Source organism: Nicotiana sylvestris, chromosome 4 (assembly GCF_000393655.2).
Source record: "Nicotiana sylvestris chromosome 4, ASM39365v2, whole genome shotgun sequence".
Taxonomy (NCBI): domain Eukaryota; kingdom Viridiplantae; phylum Streptophyta; class Magnoliopsida; order Solanales; family Solanaceae; genus Nicotiana; species Nicotiana sylvestris.
The window spans coordinates 91,924,752-91,949,691 of record NC_091060.1 but is presented as its reverse complement, the minus strand read 5'-3'; the positions used below and the strand labels follow the sequence as shown (position 1 = coordinate 91,949,691).

General features: G+C 36.3%; 1 protein-coding gene across 1 annotated transcript; it reads left to right on the top strand.

Annotated features, from left to right (window-relative positions):
* Nucleotides 1-6,806: 6,806 nt before the first annotated feature.
* On the top strand, nucleotides 6,807-20,394 carry LOC104215319 (protein LAZ1 homolog 1). Its single transcript, XM_009765085.2, has 9 exons — nucleotides 6,807-7,080; nucleotides 9,594-10,115; nucleotides 10,323-10,379; nucleotides 10,810-10,918; nucleotides 11,292-11,476; nucleotides 11,559-11,647; nucleotides 11,832-12,087; nucleotides 19,393-19,638; nucleotides 19,739-20,394. The coding sequence occupies exons 2-9, from the start codon at nucleotides 9,900-9,902 to the stop codon at nucleotides 20,021-20,023; spliced, it is 1,443 nt and encodes a 480-aa protein (XP_009763387.2). The 5' UTR covers nucleotides 6,807-7,080; nucleotides 9,594-9,899; the 3' UTR covers nucleotides 20,024-20,394.
* Nucleotides 20,395-24,940: the final 4,546 nt, after the last annotated feature.

Below are 24,940 nucleotides of genomic sequence, written 5' to 3'. Positions count from 1 at the left end.
CTTTAAGATTTCGATTAAATAATAACATTTAGCGTAAGTTCTACTGTAGGGTAGTATAATTCAGCTATGAAAGTTGTCACTCTTAAGATAAAACTTGATTTTTGATTTTCAGGACCCTCTTGGATAACGGGGAGTAGTTTAAAGATTCTTTTAGATAGCAAGATTTGGTAGAAGTCACACCTGTAGAAGATATAACTTAGATTTAAAACTGTCGTTTAGTTAAGAGTTGTCAGGACCCCCCTGCATAATGGAACCTAGCTTTCAAATTCTTAGTAATATTGGGTAATATGATTCAGTTTAACACTTACATCTATGCCCAACCACCAACTGGGGCAGAAAATTTTCTTTGTTTTTGTCTATTTTGTTGAAGTCAGGAGGCCGCCTGGAGGGCAGGGAATACATTTCAAGTTGAAGTCAGGAGCCCGCCTGGAGAGCAGGGAATACTTTAAAGCGTAGCAATCAGGAACCCGCCTGGAGAACAAGGGAGTACAAGTTAAATTTTAGCTTTCAAAATCCTTTGTTTTGTCTATGTTAAAGTCAGGAGCCCGCCTGGAGAGCAGGGAATACTTTCAAATGCAGCAGTTTGGAACCTGCCGGGAGAGCATGGAGTACTTTCAAGTTGAAGTCAGGAGCCCGCCTGGAAAGCAGGGAATACTTTCAAGCTTAACAGTCAGGAGCCCGACTGGAGAACAAGGGAGTACAATTCAAGTTTTGGTTTTTCAAAATTCTTATTGATATTCGGTAATGTGATTCGTTTTACACTTACACATGGTCCCAACCACCAAACTGGGGCAGAAAATTCTCTTTGTTTTTGTTTATTTTGCTAAAGTCAGGAGCCCACCTGGATAGCATGGGAATACACTCACGTTTTGAAGTCAGGAACCCGCCTGGATAGCATGGGAATATATTCATGTTTTGAAGTCAGGAGCCCGCCTGGATAACATGGGATTGCATATCAAGTTCAGCAGTCAGGCATCCACCTGGAGAAAGGGAAACATCTCAGTTTACAATTCAAGGCGGCAACGAAGGAATTTTACCGAGAGAATACAAGGAAACAAGAAACACAAGATCAAGTTTGAAGATCTAGATAGGATTTTGTAAAGCATAGATCATAGTCTAGTCTAGCTTCTTTTATTTTTGACATGGTGTAATAAAGGGGTTCAGTGAGCAGCAGCAACAGTAGCAACAGTGAAATCACAGCTCCATGGTAGTCCCAGCTACCAGATATTCCCGAACTACACTGACCTGATTTCTTTTTAGCCAAGGATATGTAGGCAACCTCAGAATCAGGGTGCGGTCAAATCTTTCAAAAATGCTTCCCACGGAGTATTCAAACGGGCAAAAATCGCTCGTATCCGCTCACTTTATCTTTGCACGAAAACTCTTCGTGTTTCCGGGCAAAGAGGGGCAGCTGTGAGCACGTGATTTTTGCCCTATATGAATTACTCCAACAAATTCAAAACAAAATAATTTCTTTCAGTGTTTGCAATTTTGTTGGATTTCGTGGCATTTTCTGTTAATTATTTGCATTTGTCTGTGCGCGTTTATTTTATTTAATTCATGAAAAATACAAAAAATATGTTGCATTTGCATTTAGGATTTAATTTTATTTTTTTAAAATTAATTAGTAAATTAGTTTGTTTTATAAAAAATGAAAATCACAAAAAAATAATTCATTTTGCATTTTTACTTTTTAATTTTGAATTGTATAATTTTTCTTTAAATTTAGGATTTAATTAATTATTGTAAATACCATGATGAATGATTAATCTAATTGGGTAGGTTAATTTAATTTAAAAAATTATTATTAATTAATTTAGGGTTTATTTTAATTTTGAAAAGAAAAGAATTTTGAAATTGATAAGGAAAAGAAAGAAATGAAAGGAAATCTAAATCTAGGCCAAAACCAATCCAAATTTCCCCAGCCCAAACGAAAATTACCCGAAACCCGGCCCAAACCCATGCTTTGACCCGGTCGATTCCCCCCAAACCAAACGATGCCGTTTCATGGGCAACAGATCAGGACCGTCGAGGTTTCTTGATCGGACGGTCCTGAAGCCCAGGTCACTTAGTATTTAAATGTCCAAACCTGCCCCCTACCCCTCATTCATCTCCCTCACAACCCGCCCCTGCAAACCCTAATGTCGCCGCCTCTAAATCCCCCCACCACCGGAGGCGGCGCCACCACGAACCGACCTCAAATTAACACCAAATACCCTCCTCAACTCCCTCAGTCCAAATCTACAAGCACTTTCCATCAAACAAGCCCAGAACGTCTTGAATCTTGGTTTGAAAGAAAAACCCTAGCGCCGCCCCTGTGTTCTCCGGTGGCGGCGCCGCCTCGATTCGACCCCAAAATCACACCCCTGAACCCCCGTCTCTCCCTCACTCTAAATCCCCACTTAGATTCCCTCAAATCACCCCAGAACTCTCCGAATTTCAAATCTGAGTTCGAACCCTAAAAATTCCGTTGAAGCTGTGGGCATGCATGACCTTAAGCCTCCGATTTGTTCGAGTTTGAAGTCTGATTCAACGCGAATTGATGCTGCTTATTTGTTCTTGACAAAGAACAAGTGATTAGCATCAGTTCCGTTTAAATCAAGATGTCCGATGCCATTTCGGGTTTACTGGGTAAGTTTCTTTCCCTTTTTCTTTTCTATCCGAGTTTTACCTTCTTTTCCTCTCCCTTTCTTTAAGTTTTTTTTTACTTTGATTGAAATTCGAACAAGGTTCTGAACCTAGTTTCCCTCTAAGATTGATTTTGCGTTCGTATCTGTTTCATTGGCTTTTCAGCTTTCTTTTTTGAAGTTTATGGTCTGATTAGCTTTCATTAGTGCCATGCTTAAATTTCTCATTTTTGTCTTTGTTTTGGTCACTGAGCTTAATTAGTTAGCTTAATTAGTTCCCCGCCTGTTTGTGATTGTTAATTAGTTGATTTGTTTGGTTTTTAAGTTTTCTGAATTTGTTTGGATTTCGTCTTTGGGCTCTGAGGTCAGTCTAAGATCTCATGTTAAAGGAATTCTGTCTGGTCTGAGTCTGAGCCCATGTCTAGTTAAGCATTGAGCCCGTTCGGGTTGGTTCTGATTAAAGGAATCTTGCTATAACTGACTAGGAAGCTTCTAGGAAGATGAGGAAGGGGTTGGTTCTGATTTTCTGTTCTTTTAATAAGGGTATCTGAACTATAATGAAAATTAAAAAAGGGTCAAATGTGCAAAGACTAATATCTGAAAGCTGCCCTAATAACTTGCCTATAAAGGCATCTTTTCTTTCCTTTCAAGGTAGGAAGAAGAGACTTGAAAGAGATTAAAAAATTCTGAGAAAACAAAACGGCTGAGAATTCTGAAACTGCACTGATTTCCATCATGTTTCTTTGATAAAAACTGATCAAATTCTGTATCAGCTGGGGATTTCTGATCTTCTTCATTAGTCAAAATCTCTGAAAATCTCACATCTTGCACCTGGGTTGGGAGATGGTTTGATTTTTGGTTTTTCTGGGTTTCATGCTGCTGTGAGGTCACTGTTGCATTGATACTGCTGTGCTTTTGTTCTGCTGTTATCTACTGCTTCTTCACCTCTTTTTCCTTTTCAATTTCCAGGTATATATTCTTTAATTCTACCTAATGTAAAACTTGCTTCAAGTTTGATATGGAAATCTGGAGATTGGGAGCTTAACATCAACCTGTTCTTTGTCATAATGTAGCTTTATTTTTCTTTAGAATCATGAGTTATTGGTGCATGCTCTCCTTTGGTGATAATATGTTTTGAGGGTTGAATTTGGTTTAGAATTAGCAAGAGACTCAATTTCCTGTTAAATGTCTCATAGTTAAAGGCTTGGTATTGTATAACTGAACTTTATCATGATTCTGGACTATTACGAATGTTTGATTAATAGTAGGTCTAACCAAGTTTGGTTATATCTTGTATTCTTTTGTTCGAAATTTTAATTAAAGCTGTTGTCAGCCTGTTTCAAAGACTGAAACTGAATGTTGTTTGGATATAACAGCTCTGGAGTGATTCAGACTGGGGTGGAACATGTGACAACTAAAGGATCTGATATGTAGTTCATTTAAGTTTTGGATATCATGTTAGTTATGTCTGGATAATGCTATGGGTCAGCTGAATGTATTTTTGGTTAAATGGGGGTATTGAGGTCATGTTTGAAGGGAAGGGAATAGTTCAGGATCTTTGGGGAATAGAAGCAAATACTACTTTACTTTGGTGTTGATTGCGGGTATGTTTAAGTAGGATTTGTTGTTTGCAAACTTGGAATGTTTATCTTATTTCACATTTCATATCGTTTCTTAATTAAATTGCAAGTGACTAATTGTGCGTTGGGCATTTTAGCTGGAAATGGTATTGCAATTTCGTGATGGTTAGTTAGTCATCATGTGCTCGAAAAATTGATGCAGAAGTAGAAGGTTAACTCCATTTCATGTTTCATGAAGTGTTTTAATGGAATTACAAGTAGCTAATTGTGCATAAAGGAGGGTTTTAGACTTGGGCCTAATATTGGCCCAATTGATGAAATTAAGGCCAGCCCAAGTCTGCTTGCGTGACATTCCCTTTTACTAATAAATTAGGCTCACGCTCGTTCCGCCATAATTTGATATCCCGCGTGCTCGGGGACTCGACCTCGAGTCTAGCACTCCTTAACGCTCGATCCTCCAAGGGTCTGGGCTCATGTTGGGCCTGGAGTGAAGATCAGCCACCCTTCTTCACACGTAGAGCCAGTTCGTTCGAGCCCAAGGATATTTCACGTTATCCTCTAATTATCATGCCATCCGTTCGGTCTGTTAGTCCAGAGTTGGTTCAAATTTTCAGTCCAAAAGTAGTGATAATTGTTTCTTAGTTAATCAGATTTCGCTGATTAAGGCATGTGACGTGTACCATATTAGAATAGAATATGGCTTATGACCCCACATGTTTTAATTAGACAATAAAATAAATATTCGTAGAGGAACCTTTAGGGTCGTTTAAAATACTATCGTGGTTGTGGACACATTCGCGTGACACGGTTACGATTTCTAAAAAATAAATCGGAGTATACGTTCGCATAACTTCGGCTAAACTTTCTTAATAATAATAAGCGTTATTAATTGTGGACACGTACGCGTGACATTATTTTTACGCGCCAAAAATGGGTACACGTACGCGTAACCCGTTTCAAGATAATTTTTAATTTAAAAGCGGTTAAGGGGTGAAAGCACATAGGTTCCAGAATGAGAAAGTAAACAATTTCGCAAGCCAAGTATAATCAAAAGCGACCGTGTTAGAACCACAGAACTCGGGAGTGTCTAACACCTTCTCCCGGGTTAACAGAATTCCTTACCCGGATTGCTGTGTTCGCGGACCATAAATAAGAGTCAACTTCCTCGATTCGGGATTTCAAACCTGTGACTTGGGACACCATAAATTATCCCAAGTGGCGACTCTGATTTTAATAAATAAACAAATCCCGTTTCGATTGTCCTTTAATTGGAAAAATTCCCTTATATTTATGCCCTTTACGGGGTGTGAGTAAAAAGGAGGTGTGACAGAAACCATCTTAATTAATCAAGTAATAGCAAATAAATAAAACAAACAAAACTATAATATTAAGACTTAAGAGTTGGAGCGAGTTTACCGAATTGACGAAGAACAACTTGTTGAAAATTGATTAACGTTGAAGACTTGAAAACTTCAATTCACCAACTTCACAATTTTTTCACAAATTGTAACAATCTCGAGATTTTTACTATTTTTTGGAATAAAGTAAGCAATAGTAGCAAGTATAGAAGAAAATTAGAGAGAGATTGTGATAGATCGATATTGATTTTGTAAGAAAAATGAAAGAATGAGGGGATATTTATAGTAAAAAAAGGGAAAAGTGTAATTATAAAAAGTTTGGGGTTAAAACAAAGTTGGCGGGGGGGACAAGGTTAAATGGCTATTTTCTAAATAGCTAATGACTATTTTTAAAGCCCAACGACTATTTCTTTAAATAGCCAAACAATTACTTTTTTTTTAAAAAAAATTACCGTTGGGCCCGTTTGGCCCACCACGGGCCCGGTCCGGTCCCTTGGCGGGCCAAACGGTCCCGGTCCTAACGATTCAAGGGCAAGAACCGGCCTGCGAAACCGGCCCAAGCCCACCTCTAGCGGTCCTACCGGTCCCGGGCCCGGACCGACCCACTTGCCACCCTTAATTTGGACATAAGTATCTTTCACTTCTTTTTGAGAATTTTTTATTTCGAAATCAGTGTTTGACTATAAAATTTTCAATTTTCACTTAAAGATGAATTTTGAATTTTTCGAAAATTTGAAAAAACTCCAAAAAGTTATTTTTCAAAATTTTCACTCAAAACACTCATAAAACTTCAAAAATAACTCAAATTATATTCATGTCAAAACACATCCCTAATTTTCAAATACCATTTTTATTTAATATTTTTTCCACTTTTTTTGAAATTTTACTATTCTTATGTCCAAACGCCCACTAAGTGTCTCGTATTCCCCCATCCTAATTAAGCAATCAAACAACTAGTCAAGTGATAGTTCCTTCGATCTCATAGTCTAGCATGACGTGTAACCTTAAAACTACCTAACCGCCACGTAATCATGCTTACGTGGAATGCTAGTATCACTTCCCCCATAGAAACGAAGTATTTCCGCTATGAAGCTAAAACTACAAACCTTGACCAACATCAACCGTCGGATAAACTAAAAAACAAGCGGGACCCATAAATGGACGGTCAGATACTTGCCGTGATACAATAATTTGCAGACAAATCGTCACTTTAATCTCATTTCGTAGTTTATTCTCGAATTTCGTTTTTCTCCCAACTGCCGAAGCAAAAGCTAAAAACGAAGCATTCCTAACACATGACCAAAATCTTCTATTAGGAATTTGCAATACGTAACCCCCTTTTTCACAAACACCTGCCATTCAATCCTGAATATCGTAGGAAAAGTTGTTACATAAATTTGTCCCTTTTACAGCATTGTTCTTTCATCTCCAGCCGGAAACTTTCAAGCACCATATGATCGGTTAAAGCATCAAATTGTAGCCCCTTTTTGCACCAGTCTTTGTTCACTTTTTAGGGTTCGTTAATTTTCCCCTCTTTTTTTTTTCATTTTCCTTTTTTGTATTGTGCATAATTTTTTTCTCTTTACAGTTTGTAGATGAACTTTTTTTTTTTAAATATTTAAAATTAACTTATTTGCTTTTATTCGTTTATCTTTTGAATAATTTGCGAGAAAGCTCAAAGCAGGTGATGTTTAGTAGTAATTTATTTATATGATATTTAGTGATTAATCAATGCTGCTGCTTGGTAGAAAATTAATTGGTGTTTTGAGGTGCTTACTTTTTCCCTTTAAATTTTAGTTTATGTTATATAAATCAAAAGAGGTGGAATTAACATGTATGCTGGTTTGTGAATTAATATGTTGCTCCTAGTCCTAAGTAGAAAATATACATTGCTGCGTTGAGGTGGTATTTTTTTTTTCTTTAAATTTATTTGAGACAAATCAAAAGAGGTGGTAGGTTTAAGAGTTTATATCTGCAAATGTTTGCTTTTAATCCATTCTGCTTTGCAGAAAACAAGTTTGTTCCTTTGTTTTTTGGGGGTGGGGGTTATCTGGCTCTTTTGGTGATTTGGGATATTTGGACTATGTTGTTTCACATAGTAAGTGTATACTGAGTTCTTGAACTGCTTTAAAGGGAACTAAACACATAGCTATTCGTCTGCTATGGCTCGATATTTTCTCCAATTCGTGCTAAAACTTTTCTGGCTGGGGGAATAGCTCGTTTGGTTACAAAAAAGCAAAATATGAAAATTTTGTTTTCCCCGTCAATTTTCAGCATCAAACCTGTTTCGGCGCATAAGAGGGTTTTGTCAATTTCATTTTCTAATCATTCATAATGGGTCGGATTCTGTGTCGGAAAGCATTTAGGTTCTCTAGTTTCTGCTTGACACTGGGCATTATACTTTTATGAAGGCAATAATATGGGAAGTGCTGTAGTTAAAATCACTGATGATCAGTGTGTTGGAGTTGTACATCTAGCTGGATTTGAAGTCCACAGCAGTGTTGTGAAGAGCGTGAAGCGAGGAAAAGCAACAAAACCTAGTCGCTGCTTGCTCTGCTGATTTTGTGAAAAAAACTGAACTTTTTTATTTTTTCATTTAAGTACTGTTGGCAGTGACTTAAAAGGCAGAAGCTTCGCTACCGCTTCTCGCTTTTTGGCAGAAGCGGTCGCTTCCAACTACCTGTTACGCTTCACCCAACAGAAGCGACACACTGGCCGCCTCACTTCGCTACGCGCTTAAAGCACTGAGCAAGCACTGCTCCACAGATCATGGATGACTTAAATTCAATTTTCATAGTTTAGATGACAGGAAGTTTGATTCAGTAGTATCATTGTACTATCAAGGAAAACCTCTGCAGGAAAGGAAAGAAGAACAACTATGTCAATGCAGCTTAAGGAGCTTGAAATTAAAGAGAGACCATTGACTGTTACCTTTTTCAAAAAAAAAAAAAAAAGAGAGACAATTGACATGCTGCTCTCCGAAGCATAGTGACTTCTAGTATAGCTTGAGTTTATGCCATAGACATCTTTCATTTCTTTCTCTTTTGCTCTCCTGGGAACTTAGGAGAGATGTCTATACATGGATAGATAATCTGTTTTTTGACAAGATAGGTGAAACATTGGAGTATTGACAGTTCTTAAGTGCTCGTTTCACTTTGCTTATTGCTGTGTGAATATTAGGTTTAACACGGGCAAATTTATAGCTGAGATTATGGGGCACGTGAATTCATGGTCTTTCTGCAAAATTAGATATTTTATGTACATATTTTTTAAAATTACCCATGCTCAATGGTGCACTTGGTTGAAGGTTGAGTTATTTACCAAGAGGAATAGAGATCAACTTCCACTTAATATATTTTTTACTCCTTTTTTTTAGTAGTGCACCCATGTACTAGAAATCCTAGATCCGCCTCTGGTTTAACAATGCAGTTGGTACATATAGGGAAATGATCTCTGCAGCTTAAATTCTAACCTCAAACAAAGGATCTAGGGTTAGTCCATTTTCTTTGTCATGTCTTTATGAGAAAAGGATTTTCTGAAATCCAAGAGTCTCGTAATGATCCTTCCAAGCAGATATAAAGAAAGAGCTTAAGTACTGTCATTTTTAGAACATGTCATGCTCAAAATATTTGCACTTCACCTTTTTTATTGATGTGCCAATATGCGGTTAATACTGGTAATTTATTACAGTAGGAAAACTCGGGATGCATCTCCATTATCTGCTTAAATACTGAATTTAAACAGTGGATCTTGGGTTATTCCTTTCTATTTATCATGTCTCTACGGGGTAAGAGGATTTTTAGAAATCTAAAAGTCTATTAGAATATCTTGCAAGACAAAAAATTGAAAAAGAAAGATCAATTTCCCCTCCCTCCTAGTACACGTCATGCTTAAAATATTTATATACAACGGAGGACGTTCTCCTTTTTCTATTTCTTTTCTTTTCTTTCCCCCGTATCATCTTATGATGAATATCTTAGTAGTCAGGCATAAGATTTTTCTTCTTACATTCCAAATGTTTGTGGCAGGGTTCCTGAAGGCAGAACATTGAGAATCTGATCGTCCCCATTCAGCATCAGTGTTTTTATGGGTATGAAGCATTATGCAGGATCCTTCTGATGCCTGGTTTCTAATTCATGGTTCTGGTGGAGATAACTTGTCGAGAGACTCAGGCAACCTGCTTTATTAAAGTATTGGAAAGTTCTTCCAGAAAAGAAGCTAAACTGATTAATTCTATCTGAGCTGACATGGAAGCTTCTTGTTGAGTTTTGAATCATCCTGATTGTAGGCCATATTTCCTGGAGATCCTGAGAAGCAGTGTTTTAAAAAGTGGAATGGGATGGAGGGGAATTTTGGTTCTGTTACTATTCTCCATCACTTTGGTCGAATCTTCAAGAAATGCTGAAAAAATGTGGTCGCTAAACGTAGTCTCAGGATCATCTCCACTTTATAGCTGGGCTTTGTACAGTGCTGGTTTTTCCGTACTAGTGGCTGTAGTCCTGTCTATGTATCTAATCGTCGAGCATCTAGCTGCATACCATCAGCCTGAGGTTTTTACTTATACCTGTTCAATCCTCTCGGAGTTTTTTTCTCGCGAACATCATTGATCCAATGGTGTGCTGATCTGTTCATTTCAGTAATAAGTTTGTGGTGCTTGATCGCGTACATGCTTGTGTTGTACAGATACTTGGTCTTTGTAGCATTGCCTAGTTTCATTGTCTCAGAAAACTTATCTGAACGAATTATCTTTATCACAGGAGCAGAAGTTTTTGATTGGACTAATCTTGATGGTTCCTGTTTATGCACTGGAATCGGTAAGATAACCTTTAGCTTGTCTGCTAGCTTTTTTATCCAGTTTCTTGGAAATGGTATTTGAAGTTCGTTATACACAATTTGAGATGTTGGGCGATGATTATTGTTGTTGTTGTTGTTGTTGTTGTTGTTGTTATTAAATCTCTTAATTTGACAAGGACAGTTCTCTAAAGTAGTGCTAAGATAAGAAAATGCAAGTCCCTTCAGGTTTTCTCATTTCTGCAATCTGCATTTAGATATCTTAAAAAAATTGTATTTTAAGTTGAGCTTGAATTGAGTGCATCCTTCAACAGCCTATATGTAATACGTCTAATTTTATGGTATGACCATCACCCTAAATTTTAAAAATATTTTGTTGTCGTCGTTTATGTTTATGATTTTGTAAGGCGATTGGTTCAATGTTTGACCACAGTTCCTGCTTTTACCTGACAGTTCTTATCCCTACTGGACTCGAATGCCGCATTCAACTGTGAGATCATACGTGATTGTTACGAGGCTTTTGCATTATATTGCTTCGAGAGGTATCTGATAGCCTGCTTAGGTATGTCGTTAGACATAGGTTGTTGCCCTCTTCTCAGATTAAGTTATCCCATGGGAAATGGCCACATTGAAAAGTTAAGTGCCTTAATTACGAGCTTCTTGCAAGATCTACTCAGCTATAATTTGATGACAGGCAGTCGATGATTAGGTTCCCTTTGGAGTTTGATAATGTCACTATATTTGTGTTTATTATTCGCATGACCTTTTCCAAATGCTGCTCCATTCATGTTGCTATTGCAACTTATTTTGCAGTGGGGCTATATGATTGTCTCCATTCTTAGTGTTTCTTTAATGGGGCAAACTTCTGCTAGCTTTTTTTTTTTAATAAAGTTTCTTTCTTTAAACATGATTCTCATATGAGCTACATGACCTAGGTGGAGAGAAAAACACAATCGAATTTATGGAAAGTCAAAGTGTTGTAAGTTCCAGCTTGCCTCTATTGGATGATGCCTATGCATATGGAGTGGTTGAACATCCTTTTCCATTGAATTGCATGATCAGGGAGTGGCATCTTGGCCCTGACTTTTATCAAGCAGTAAAAATTGGGATAGTGCAATATGTATGTGCCCCTCTTGTAATTTGCCTCTGGATTAAGAGTTTCGTCAAGCTTCTATGTACTGAATTGAGAATTCTTTTTCCAGATGATACTTAAGATGATATGTGCTTTACTGGCTATGGTTTTTCAATTTTTTGGCATCTATGGTGAAGGAAAATTTGAGTGGAGATATGCGTAAGTCTACCAGGTTTTCCTGCCTTACTCCATAGATATCAGTATTTATTCCACCTGTTTCGTGACTCTTGTACTGTAGATTTCTGTTCTAGCCTCTGGATTGATTCTGTTTCAATTTATCCACAATATTAGAAATGTCATGAGAGCACAAGCACGTTGTTAATTTGAGTGTTAATTCTTGCAGCTATCCTTATTTGGCAGTTGTTCTTAATTTTAGCCAGACCTGGGCTCTATATTGCCTTGTGCAGTTTTATTCAGTCACCAAGAATAAATTAGCACCGATTAAGCCATTGGCGAAGTTTCTTGTATTCAAGTCGATTGTATTCTTGACGTGGTGGCAAGGTATAGCTGTTGCCTTTCTTTTGTCATTTGGAGCATTCAAAGGTTCTTTGGCACAACTATTGAAGACACGAATCCAGGACTATATCATCTGTCTTGAGGTCAGTTTTGTTTATGTAATTATCTTTGTAAACTAATAATGGCCTGATTTCTACTTCATGGGCCAGCAGAGGTTCATGAAAAAAAATGATTAATTTTGTTGTAGAATACGTGCTCTTTTTCAGTTTGCATCAATGAGCTGCTGGAGTAGTCTGGCTGGAGTAGTGAACTTTTTTGTATTAAAGTGAAGGATATAGTGCTCTTAGGTTGTATTGATTAAATTTTTTGATAAATTGATATTGCTCTTTATTTCTCTACTCGCTCATATTGAGATGTCCTAGAATTAGTTAAAGTGCGGGGAGTGGAGTGACAAAACTAAATCGAGGACGTGGAAAGCTATATCACAAAACATACCTAAGTATTGGGCTTGTACATTTTAATCGCATCATGGAACAGTTTGCTTTGAGCTACTCATAGGTGGTACTTAACTGCTGAAGTTGACATTTGAAAGTATAGCTTGTTTGTGATGTAGTACCAAAAGGGAGTAGAAACAGAGAGGAAGAAGAATAGCTACAAAGAGAGAGATAACTATCACTCAAATCTTTTAAACATAGTACATGATGGTCCTATTTGTAGGACATTGAATTCTAAACAAGTTGGAAATCTTAATACTTGTAGAATTTTATCTCCAACTAAAAAGATAAAACAAGTTAAGATTTTTATTTTTGACAGTGAGATAATGTGATGTCTAATAGATTAACCCTGTATCTAGCTAAAAGAGAAAATCATTTCTAATTTTTCTTTTTAACTCAAGATAAATGTAAATAACAATTAAGATGATGATATAGCAATCTCTTGTGGAATCCTAGGTTACTCCTAGAAGAAATTTAATGAATTCACTCTTGTGACTAGGATCGTGAAAATAAACTTGTTTATGTTGGGAAGGAATTCCTAGAAAACATGATCAGAAAATTCGTCTTGATATACATGGGTGGAAAGAAGAAGAATTTCGAAAGTTGTATCAGCATTAGCTACAACATTTCGCATTACCAGCATCATGCATAGGTCTCCGAAGGAGCGGGAGAAATCTGTCATATTATGAAACAAAAGTAACATGTATGATTATTAAACTGCACAATCTTGGTAGATTTAATTGTATTTTGGGTAAGAGAAAGAGCCAGACAATTTTCTTGGAGTTTTACTTATTTGAGGTTGGTCAGAATTAGCCAGGAAAGATACAAAAGTTCAAAAATCAAGATAGTAAATGATCAGTTGGCTAAGAAGGCTGAAGGCAACAAGTTAAAAGCATACATAGGTTGCAGGATTGAGTGCTTTGCTGCAAAATAACATTGAAGTCAAAGATGCCATATAGGTCAGATGATAATGGTGGTTGAGCTTGAAGCTTTATTCAAACCTAGGAAGGGGTGTAATGCAAATATGTTTGCTGGCTTTTGGTAAACATTGAAGAAGAGAGGGTGACCAGCACAAACGTAGAAGATGGGTGCATAGAATGTGGAGGGTTGCTGCTGGAAAAGAGACGAATCACAAGCAATTCATTTGTGGTCATAGATTAAGGAATTATGATGGGTGATGTGTATTGGAACAATCATAAAGTGTCTCTGCACAGGTGGCTGTTGAGTTCTACTAGCAGCCAGTGAATTGAACACCGAAAACATGTACCAGAAAGGTGAACACCAGAACATGGTGATAATGCTTGTGATTTCTGGAGACCGATGCCATTTAAAAGACGTAGAGCACACCTTTAGTGGGCTTGTCACTTGTGTTTGTGTCTTGTGGTCTCCCAAGCCTATCCCATCAGATGTTGTCATTGAAGTTGAGAGAGTAAGATTTCCTATTCCAATTGTAATGGAGATACTTCTTTAAAGAAACATTATTATAACCCTATCCGAGATAGTGGGCAAGGTGGAAATTCTTGTTCATGCAGAAGAGATATGATATTGAATTAAACCAACTCAAGGAGTCAATTCTAGCAGAGGTAGAATGTTACGTTTCTCAAAGATCAGTGTGCCTGTTATCCACGTCGCTAGGACATGTTTTCGAAAAATGAATCATTTTCAAAATTTAAATTGTAGAAGAAGTCTAAGCATTGATCACACCGCACAAGTAGTGGAAGGAGATATTTGGTGGCAAGAATGAGAGCATTAAACACATTAAAGGCTCAGGTAAAGATCGCCAAAACATGGCGATAATATTTGGTCCAAAAAATGGATTGCGACTACCGAAGCCCGTGGTTGAGAGAAGTCAATCAAGGGCTTAGGATTTCGAAAGGGCTAACGATTCAAGCGTGGTCACATCAACATAAATATAATCCCGGATGACCGACACAGATTGATTTAGGGGCTTCTCAAGAGCTCCTTAAAGTCTAGACTACTAATCAGAAATTTTGAAGTCCTATTTCCTCTTGAGAAGACTAGCCAAACTTAGGCAGCTAAATAGTAGTCATTGAGCAGCAACAACTTCAAGTAAAAGGAGGCTAATAAAAGTGCTCAGTAGTGGAACAGGGTAATACCTTAAATTGCGTATATGGTGTACCTACTTTTGTTCCTCAAGGTGAAACCTGATGTCCAATCCCCTAGACAATTTTTTCGCTTGAATAGTGCTTACATATTGATTATTGAAAAGGAAGAATGTCCTTTTCTTCAAAACATGCTGGACATGCTTGATAGCTTAGGTTTCTAGTGTTTTATAACCAGCATTATCTTTGTACTATCACAATATCTACTGTTTTTCTAATAAAATCTTTACTCCTTTTAAGAAAAAAAAATTGTCCGTGGATTGGGTAGACATTGGGGAGCCCAGTTTGTGAGCTTCTATGAGGTGCTTGATGACTTGCCCTATTTGAGAAGATCGAACAAGGAGTTTGGGGAGGAAAAATGAAGTGTCACAGAATTCCTTCAACTTTTAGGCGAAAGTGTCTGGGAGCTGAAAAGCTAGAGTTAAATGTGTCGTATAGTAATAGGGCATAAAGAAGCAATGACGGTCAATGCCAATGCAGTGAAAGATGAAGATAAGGATAAGAAGTTGGAATGCAAGGGATGGAATAGTAGGGTGAAAATAAGCTTTTTAGTCACTCTTACTTAATCGGAATACAGATGTATATTGTTCCCTGTCGACAAAAGTCGAAGAGTTGGAGGTGAGATATTTGAGACAGCTCTGGCCTAATAGGTAGGTGATGCTTTAGGAGCTAATGGATATGAGGGCATTGTGATCTTTTGAGACAAGAGTTCCTACATTAAAGGACTATAGGCCGATTTGTTTAGAGCGCTTTAATTATATGGGAATGCTTTTTAGTTACCTGCAATTCGTAAAAAAGGTTGACAAAAGGTAGAGCAAAGCAAGTTCTACCTCGTTTGATATAAAAATTAGATATTAAGGAAGTCTATGATCATGTTGGTTATTTTTAATGATTATGTTGAAGAAAATGGGACTTTAAGACACTAATGGTTAGATGGATATAGTTCTTGTCTCTAGGGTGGTGTTCTCTGTAATTGTTGTTGATGGTCGCTGGATTTCTTTGTACAGGGGGGCTTTAAGGTAGGAAGACGTTTTCTTGTTTCTCTTTTTGCTAGTATGGGGAGGGCCTTCTTAGATGATGTATAAGGCTAAAACTAAAACTAGGATAAGAAGTTTTATGTTGGGTTGCAAATATAGTGGTATTCTAGTTGATACAATAATAATATGTGGTGCTGAAGAATCCCGATTGAGATATCAAAGGCTCATTTCGCTAATATTCTAAGCTGTATTAAGTTTACATATCAATTTTCATCATGTTCTCTGTTTAAGAGGTATAGGACTACAAGATTGGTAGACAATTTGGCATGTCAAGTCGAATTTTTCATCACAACCTACCCTGGAATGCCACTAGAAGCAGGTTATAAATGATTGAGAATAGACTTTCTATCTGGAAGGGAGAGTATTTTTGTATTTGTCTCTTCAGGTTGTCCTGATAAATGCAATTTTTGATCTCCTTTCTACATACATGATGACATTACTTCCAATACTTTCCAAGATAGTTGCAACATTGGACATAATATGAACAAATTTTGTATGGAAGGGGAGCAGAGAAAAGATAACCACCTGTGCAACGGACAATGTCCAACAAGGTAGAGGGTGGTTTGGGTGAAAAATTTAAGTTTCTGCTTGGATAGGCTAAATGTCTTTCAATTTTATTATTTTTTTCCTTAATTGTTGCGGGTGTATGCTTAAAATTCGAAGTCATACATAATGTGCTTGGTGCTTTAGACTTGGTCTACTGTCCTTATCCTATTTGTAGTGACTAGGCGACAACTCTGAAAAGTATTTCCTGCCTATATATGAGTTCATTCGTTAAGGGCAATGGTTATGCACTCCCAAAATATGCATAAAAGTAAAAACTATTCATTGGACCAAAAGTTAACAGTGCTTGGCATCACCCATTGAACACCAAAAAGGTTGAGGATCGCCCTCCACAAAGCCGAGGACACAGGGCAATGCAACAAAAGATGATCAACTTCTTCCCCTGAGCTTTTACACATATAGCACCAACTAACAAGTGTAATTCCCCTCTTTCGCAGATTCTCAGCAGTCAAAATCACTCCCCTTGCCGCTAGCCATGCAAAAAAGTACACCTTCGTGGGCGCCTTAGGAATCCAGATCGAGGAATATGGAAAAGAGGCCTCCTCTCTCACCAACATACTCTAGTAAAAGGACTTTACGGTGAACAGACCATCGCCACACAAACCCCATCTCCAAGAATCACAAGATGGCTGATGCCTGTCTTGCCCATATAGCATTGTCAATAAATCTTGGAGTTCCGCAATCTCCCAATCTTGCATGTTCCTTCTAAATGAGAGGTCCCATACTACCCCCCTCCCCCCTTACATGCTCCTTACGAATCTGTTGGACCATCAATTCCTTCTATTGATCATATGCATCAACACTACCTAAAGACTTGACATGCCTTTATTTATATAATTATATTTTCCAACTGCCACATTTGGTTTACAAGTGCCATGCACTTCCTTACTTATTTGGTTTATTATGCCCACTGTTGTAGTAGGTGCATGTCCAAGGACTTTACAGTGGGTTGCCCACAAAATAGTGTAAAAATATGATTTTCAAGATTTAATCTTTCAGCATATATGTGATTTAATACTTATAATATCAAGTTAAATTTTATATTGTTGTTCATTTATATTTAGTTTAATAGGTCAGTTTTTTCTTTTTTTTCTTTATTTGTAGTTGTTTTATTTTAATTTGCGATTAATTTATAAAATACATATAGGAAGCATGAACAACACTACATAGATTCATTGAGGATTAGGCGTTAAATATTCAAGCATTGTTGACTAGCGTAACATAGTCCATTTGTTTGGGAATCTTAAAGTGTGTATGAGAAACGCTTATTCTTTCTTGGTATCCTATTTTTTCTAGGTTTAAGTACTCTGCTCATTTTAGGTTTAATCACTAAAAGTATCATGCCTAGCCCTCCTTCATGATATTTTCAGTGATTAAACCTAAAATGAACAGAGTAATTAAACCTTAAGAAAAACGGGATACCAAGAAAGAAGGAGGAAGGAGGGTTTTTCCTACCCACTTTGAGGCTTCCAAACAAGTAGACCATCTAACTCCAGTCCCTGAATATCTGATATAAGTAACGCATAATCCTCAATGAATCTATGTAGCAGTAGTTCATGCTACCCTTGTATATTTTATGAATCAATCGCAAATAAAAAAACACAAATTAACAAAAAAGGAAAAAACATGCACAGTAAACTAAATATAAATAAGCTAAATATAAAGTGTAACTTGGTATAATAAGGATCAAGTCACATGTACATTGAAAATTATATTTTTGCAGTATTTTGTGGTTCGGGCGAACCACAGTAAAATTCTTGGGATATGCACCTACTACAACAGTAGGCTTCATACACCAAGGCAATGCATGACATTTGTAAACCTAGCAGTTGATAAGTATAATTATATAAAGACATGTCAAGTCTTTAAATAGTGTTGATGCATCAATAGAACCCTAGCCTAAAATTTAGCTTGCTCAGGACTGATTGAGGTGACGCACCTTTTGAGCTTAACACCTGCATTTTAGAACAAAGAGATCTGGGAACCGGGAATGCCTTTTGAAGGGCTGGTAACAATTTTAATCTTGTGAAGTATAAGATTATAACACTGGAGTATAGAAAGTTGAAAATTACCTACCTATAGTAATGATTAGTGCATTTATGCCTTTGCTCTTATCAGTTGTCATTCCTTGATCTGCTGGCTGAAGTGTTGGTTGTCCAAATTAACAGACAGATGAAGTGAAGGTTGAGATTGATGTGAGTAAAGACCTGGTGATGCCATGATATGGGATAAATCAAAGGTGACTTCTGCATAGTGCCTTTCCGGTGTCGCTACCTTCAAAATCATGCTGAATATATCATGCTTCTAAGCTCAAAATGGAATTGTACAGCCCTGATCTGTGTATGATTATGTTTTCCACATTGGAATACTGCAGCTTGGGTTTCTGACATGTGATATCAGTAAAAGAGTCCATTAGCTTTTCAAACTCCATTGCAGTATTGAAGCGCTCGAAAAGTATTAAGCCTAGGAATGATACTTGAAATGTTTAACCCCTTAAAGCCACAAATTCTGCTATGAGCTGCCACAAAATATCTTCTTAGAACAGAGTTGAGAAGACTGTGTAGTCACTTATGGCAGGCACATACTCTTCATGTGCGCTGATCATTATTTATCTTCTCAATCTGATAGAGATGTAGTAGGGTTTAACTGCATTCCACCGAGTAAACCGTAACTAACTTGTTTTCCCTGTCTAAAAGGACTGTAGCTGGGGTTTACTGGGTGGAGGTTTTACCAGATTTTCTTTCTCATGAGAGCCATTATCTTGGGAGTGATAATCTAGGTGGTCTGGCAGTATGTACCAATTTATTTTCTTTTGCCTGTTATTTCAAAGCGGAAACCTTTTGCGAGCAATAGAAGTAGCTGGATAAGTTGTTTTATTTTTAATGTTCTTGAGCCGAGGGTCTTTCGGAAACAACCTCTCTACCTTCATGAGGTAGGGGTAAGGTCTGCGTACACTTTACCCTCCTCAGATCCCACTTGTGGGATTTCACTGGGTTTTTTGTTGTTGTTGTTGTAGAACTAGCTGCATAAGATCTTTTTGTGATGTTTCAAATTATTGGTGACCTGATGTTAGCCAATTATTTAATACATTATCTAATCTTTTCTTGTAAAAACAGATGGGTATTGCTGCTGTGGTGCATCTTTATCTTTTTGTCATGTTTCAAATTATTTGGTGACCTGATGTTAGCCAATTATTTAGTACATTATCTAATATTTTCTTGTAAAAACAGATGGGTATTGCTGCTGTGGTGCATCTTTATGTTTTCCCAGCAGTGCCTTACAAGCGCGGAGAAAGATGTGTCAGAAATGTTGCTGTGCTGTCAGATTATGCAGCTCTGGACACCCCACCAGACCCAGAGGAAGTTCAGGATTGTGAAAGGTCTACCCGTATACGCATTTCTCGGCCTGAAGAGAGAGAGAAGCGTTTAAAATTCCACCAGAGTGTTCGTGATGTAGTTGTTGGAAGTGGTGAAATAGTAAGATTTCTATTCCTTGATGTCTTCTTTTGTTGTTTTAGTTATTCTTGATTCTCTCTAGCTGTGCAACTGATGTGTTTTCTGATGTCACGTCTTTTAGATAATTGATGATATGAGGTTCACAGTATCTCATGTTGCGGAACCAGTTGAAAGGGGAATTGCTAAACTAAATAGGACTTTCCATCAGATATCAGAAAATGTAAAACGGTATGAAGAGAGGAGGAGGAACTCGAAAGATGACAGTTATCTTGTTCCACTGAACTCATGGACAAATGAGTTCTCTGAAGTACATGATGATCTCGTTGAAGGGAGTATGAGCGACAGTGGGATGCATGGCAAGCGACCACATCATCAATCTAAAGGGATGTCATCCCTACGGAGATAGTAGACTATTTAATCTAACCTAGAAGCAGAGGTGTGGATTTCATCTTCTAACCATATTGTTCATTAACCATACTGTGGACATATTTCCACATTGAGATGATATGGTAGGTAACCTATATTTAGGAGTGCGCGTGAATATTGAGAAGGCACTTGTCTAGGGTTGAAGTACTGTAAAGACTTGAATAGCTGATGATTTTCATGTGTAAAGCTTGGAGGAAAATTTGGGCAATGACATGGTTGGTGCAAAGCTGATAAGATAGTTTGTTGCATGATGAGGAAAAACAAAATCTTAAGCTACTAAGTTTTGACAGATTTCCAAAAGATGTACGACTGTTAACTTCACTTGTTAATGAATTTTTGCACTGTTCTTCATATTCTTCTAAATGTTACTTATTTGAGGAGTTGTTTCATGTTGGTGGACTTCTCAACTTGGTTGTGTGTTTTGTCAACTTACAAGCGTTTCTGCATGCAGGCATGTTTTTACTTATTGATTACACCTTTAGGTTCATTGTAATGTGTTTTTACTTCTTGATTACACCTTTAGGTTCTTGATTTACTTCTTGTAATGAGTTTACAATTATACCTTTGGATGCTTGGCTTTCATATCTTTTAGAAAAAAAGACAAGGATAATTTTATCCTTTTGATGCTTTATCTATGTATATGTTATATAAAAGAATCAGTTACTCCATGTTGATGGTGGTATTAAGTTACCAAAATCGATGTATCACTTTATACAAGTATTAATAGAGAAGATAAACCAAACATTGTACTCCCTCTATCCTAAAGATAAACCAAACATTGTACTCCCTCTATCCTAATTTATGTGACGCTTGTTGTCTTTTAAATTCAAATTTTTTAATTTTGATCATGAATGGACATAGAACTTTTTAGTTTTTTTAAATAAAATTCATATATTTAGAAACTATGTAAAAAAATACTATAAATTACAATAATTAATAATTTAAAATATTTAAATATATATTTGAAAGTAATTCGTTTGAATTCGAAATTCTAACACTTTCACATTAATTAAAATGAAAGGAGTATAAGTATTAATTTTTGTTATACATCAAATCCCGGGGTCTTGTTGTATTTGGAGGGGTGACCCCAAAGTACATTAGGGTTTCAAAAGTAGGTGCCTTCTTATCGTCACTTTTTCAACTTTATATATTCGCCCTTGTCTTCCCACGCAACACAAACAGACCTCAGCTTCTAATACACACACAAGTTAAGCACACAGTTTATAGAGGCGCAGTGATGAGATATAGAGAGTCATGCACCACTCTGACAGAAGCGATGTTAAATTCTCATACCCACATACTTTTTTGAGTTGATTAGCAAAATTTTCATTTGTCTTTTGGAAATTTTCACCCATTTTGAGAAAGATGGGTTGAGAAATTGTCAGTTAAACAACCATTGGAATAAGGATGAGGTAGAAAGGGATGAGGATATTGGGAAGTTATTGGTGCGGGTGGGGTGGAAAGATTATGATTATTTAATTTTTTACAACCAAAATTGGAAAAAATGAAAAATAAAAAATATCTTCGCTACTCCTCCCATACCATGACTTCCACTAACTTCTCCCTCTCTTGATTTTGTCATCCGTTTGTGAAATTAAGCAGTTGCTTCTCTCTTTGCTCTGAAGATTATAGTTGTGATAACTGATGATTTATTGTTATATGATAGATTAGTCTTGCTCTAACTTTTGAAATTCCAAATTATTTTAATTTCCCAAATTGAACTTGGATGTTAAATATAATCCATAGTTGCTCTTCTTGATTGTAGCAAACTGTTATAAATATATTATATTATGGATGTTCATTTAGTGCTCCATTGTAAATTATTTTCTTGAAGAAGCTTATCCACATGAGACTCCACTATAAATATGTTTATCTATTTAGTACTCTATTGAAAATAAGCTTCCTAAAGAAGCTTATCACTTCGGTACCCGGTTATGGATAAATATTATCCTAGGTAGAAGATTATTCATACCAGGTATAATAAGCTTATCAATTCAGTACTTCGTTATGGATAAACATTGCTCTCAGTAGAAGATTATCCATATCTGGTATAGTAGCAGCTTACACAGCAGCTTGCAGTAGCAGCTTATACAGCAGTTTGTAATAGCAGCTTATACAACAGTTTGTAATAGCAGCTTACGCAACAGCTTGTAGTAGCAGCTTACACAGCAGCTTGCGTAGCAGCTTACACAGCAGCTTCCTTTCTTCTATAAATAGAAGAGATTTCAGTTCATTATGTATATCAGTTTGAATTCGAATAATATATCAGTTTCTCTCTATACTTGTCTTTACTTTACAGTCTCTATTTTATAACACGTTATCAGCACGAGACTCTGCCATCTCGAGCAAATACTTTGAAAGTATCAAAGGTACGAACTTTCTTTTTGTAAATAATGTCAAATCTTTCTAAACGTGAATTTGTAGTATTGGATATATCGAGCAAAAGTTACGTGTCTTGGGTGCTTGATGCTGAAATTCATCTTGATATGATGGGTCTAGCAGACACCATCAAAGATAAGTTATGCGTTTTACTTGCTATGTGTGCTACTGCCATTAAAATAAAATAAAAAAAGGTACTTAGGAACCTAGTAAGTGAGCCATAATCATTGGACGAGATTCTGGAGCATTTTATGAATTTTAAAACACTATAATTTGTATATCTTTATGTTTCGTTTTTCACTTACTCGTTTTCGAATTAAGATTTTAATTTTACTCCAGAAGAGTAATATTGCATAGGAAACTATAAAGTGGATGACATTGTTAGATCCACTTATACTCCAGCAGAGTTTGCAAGAAATATACAACCACCAGAAGTGGTTATATTTCGTATATCTCGTTGTACCTAAATTTTTGTTAACCGGCAGAAGTGGTATATGCCTATGGCCACTAGAAGTGATAATTTAGGCTTTCTGTGGTTACAATTGAAGATAAACTAAAGAAATATTCTCTATAGTACATGCATGCCTCAATTTGCTCCTGAAGTAGCATTATCGTAAAAGAGCTTCTAAGACATCACATGATTTGGTGTAATTAATGCACGTTCAAATAATTATGTTCTGTTCCCTGAAGGATGAGAACTTTTGATAAATATTAGCCCATTCCTGAAGTAAATGTGACAATATTAATAAATGACGTAAATAGGAACACATTTTTTATGTGAATATATTACAATTCACCTCCAGAAGAGGTAATATGATTGAAGGAATATATACTCAATATTTCGTATTTTAAATTTGCTCCTGAAGAAGTAACACAATTGAAATTTTCTCCTGAAGCAGGAAAATATTATGAAACTGTCTTTTTGTGCTTAAACAAAATAATAAGCTATTCAAAGTTATTTTTGAAGCACATTTTCATTCCCTGGAGTGAATGAAGAAATACCACAACTCACCTCCTGAAGAGGTAGAATAACAAAGGATATAAATTTTGTTTTTGTGGCATAAAGATCATTAACGCACGTACCCGTTGTACGTAAAATATCTTGAATAATTTTATTAAATATCATTCTAAGGCAAAAAGCATTCTTGTAGAATGCTTTGTACTACAACCACATTAATATTTTATGGTTAGTTATCGAGTTCCCTGAAGGAAATAACAACTCATGTATCTTTCCCTGAAGGATGTAATGATTATGTGGTTGCCGCTTTGATATAAAATATTCAGATGTTAATGGCGTTTCTCCCTGAAGGAGATATTTGTCACAAAGTTGGTGGTAAAAATACTGAAAATTTTAATTTCTTACATTTATAAATTTATAATGTCTTTATAATGTTCATTTTATTAAGAATTTCTCTCATGATACCAGAAGTGTCTGAGCAATATTTGATAGTACAAAATATATCAACAACTCCTGAAGAGCTAACTGTTTGTCTAGAAGACATATGACACAAGTAGTGTCTGATAAATATTAAATTGTGTATAATAAATGAAGGCTCTCGAAGAGTTTATATACAAATATGTCATTCATATTATATGATTATGGTCAAAACATATGTTGTAGTAAACCTGAAGTTTACTAATACAAATGACTATCATATTGAGACTACAAATGATTGGAAGATTAAAAATCTTCATGTTTCCACAATCATAGGGGGTAAAATAATATGTATGTGCGAAGTTACCCGCCTTATTCTTCAATTTTGTACTATATCATGTATCAGAGTAAACCAGAAGTTTACTAATGCAAAAGCAGTCATAGTAAACCAGAAGTTTACTAAAGCAAAAGTTTATGCCATAGTAAACCAGAAGTTTACTAAGAGATAGCACATGACATGATAAACTTGAAGTTTTCATTTGCCATTTTTAAATGAGCTATTTGAGAATTCAGATAAGCATATACTAAAGAACTAGAAGATTCTTCAGGAATTCTCATGTGTTGCTTGTTCTCATAATGAATTGATTATACCAGCTAAAGTTGGGACTAAGACCCCTGATTCTGAAATATATAAAAGGTGAATATGGGCCCGTTCACCTATCATGTGAACCACTTATAGGTGCATATATGAGATGGTTACATGTGTAATTATTGTCAACCTGCAGTTTGGCATTTGGAATTGCTTTTCTCGATTAAGAGCATAATTTTCAGATTATGAAATCAAGACAGTTCATCTTGATAATGCTGGTTTATATCCAAGCTGGTTTAGCATTGAATACCTCCTATTAATGGCTAAACCATTGCTTATGAGAACAAAGCTTCATGTGTTGGTCTAAGATTTTCTAAATTGCATATAACAGCACTTGTATGCATCAGATCAACAATATATGATAAGTCCTCCCTTCACAATTGGTTTAGGATCAGAAACCAAATATTTTTACTATCTTTTGTTGTGTGGTATATGATTAATTTCTCTACCATAATACACAAAGATATGTTTCCCAAAGATGATTGGGGATATAT

Coding starts and splice junctions, on each gene's coding strand:
- LOC104215319 (XM_009765085.2), top strand. CDS start 9,900: ATGGGATGGAGGGGAATTTTGGTTCTGTTACTATTCTCCATCACTTTG. Junction 10,116..10,322: donor CTGCATACCATCAGCCTGAG/GTTTTTACTTAT, acceptor TCTTTATCACAG/GAGCAGAAGTTTTTGATTGG. Junction 12,088..19,392: donor ACTATATCATCTGTCTTGAG/GTCAGTTTTGTT, acceptor TTGTAAAAACAG/ATGGGTATTGCTGCTGTGGT.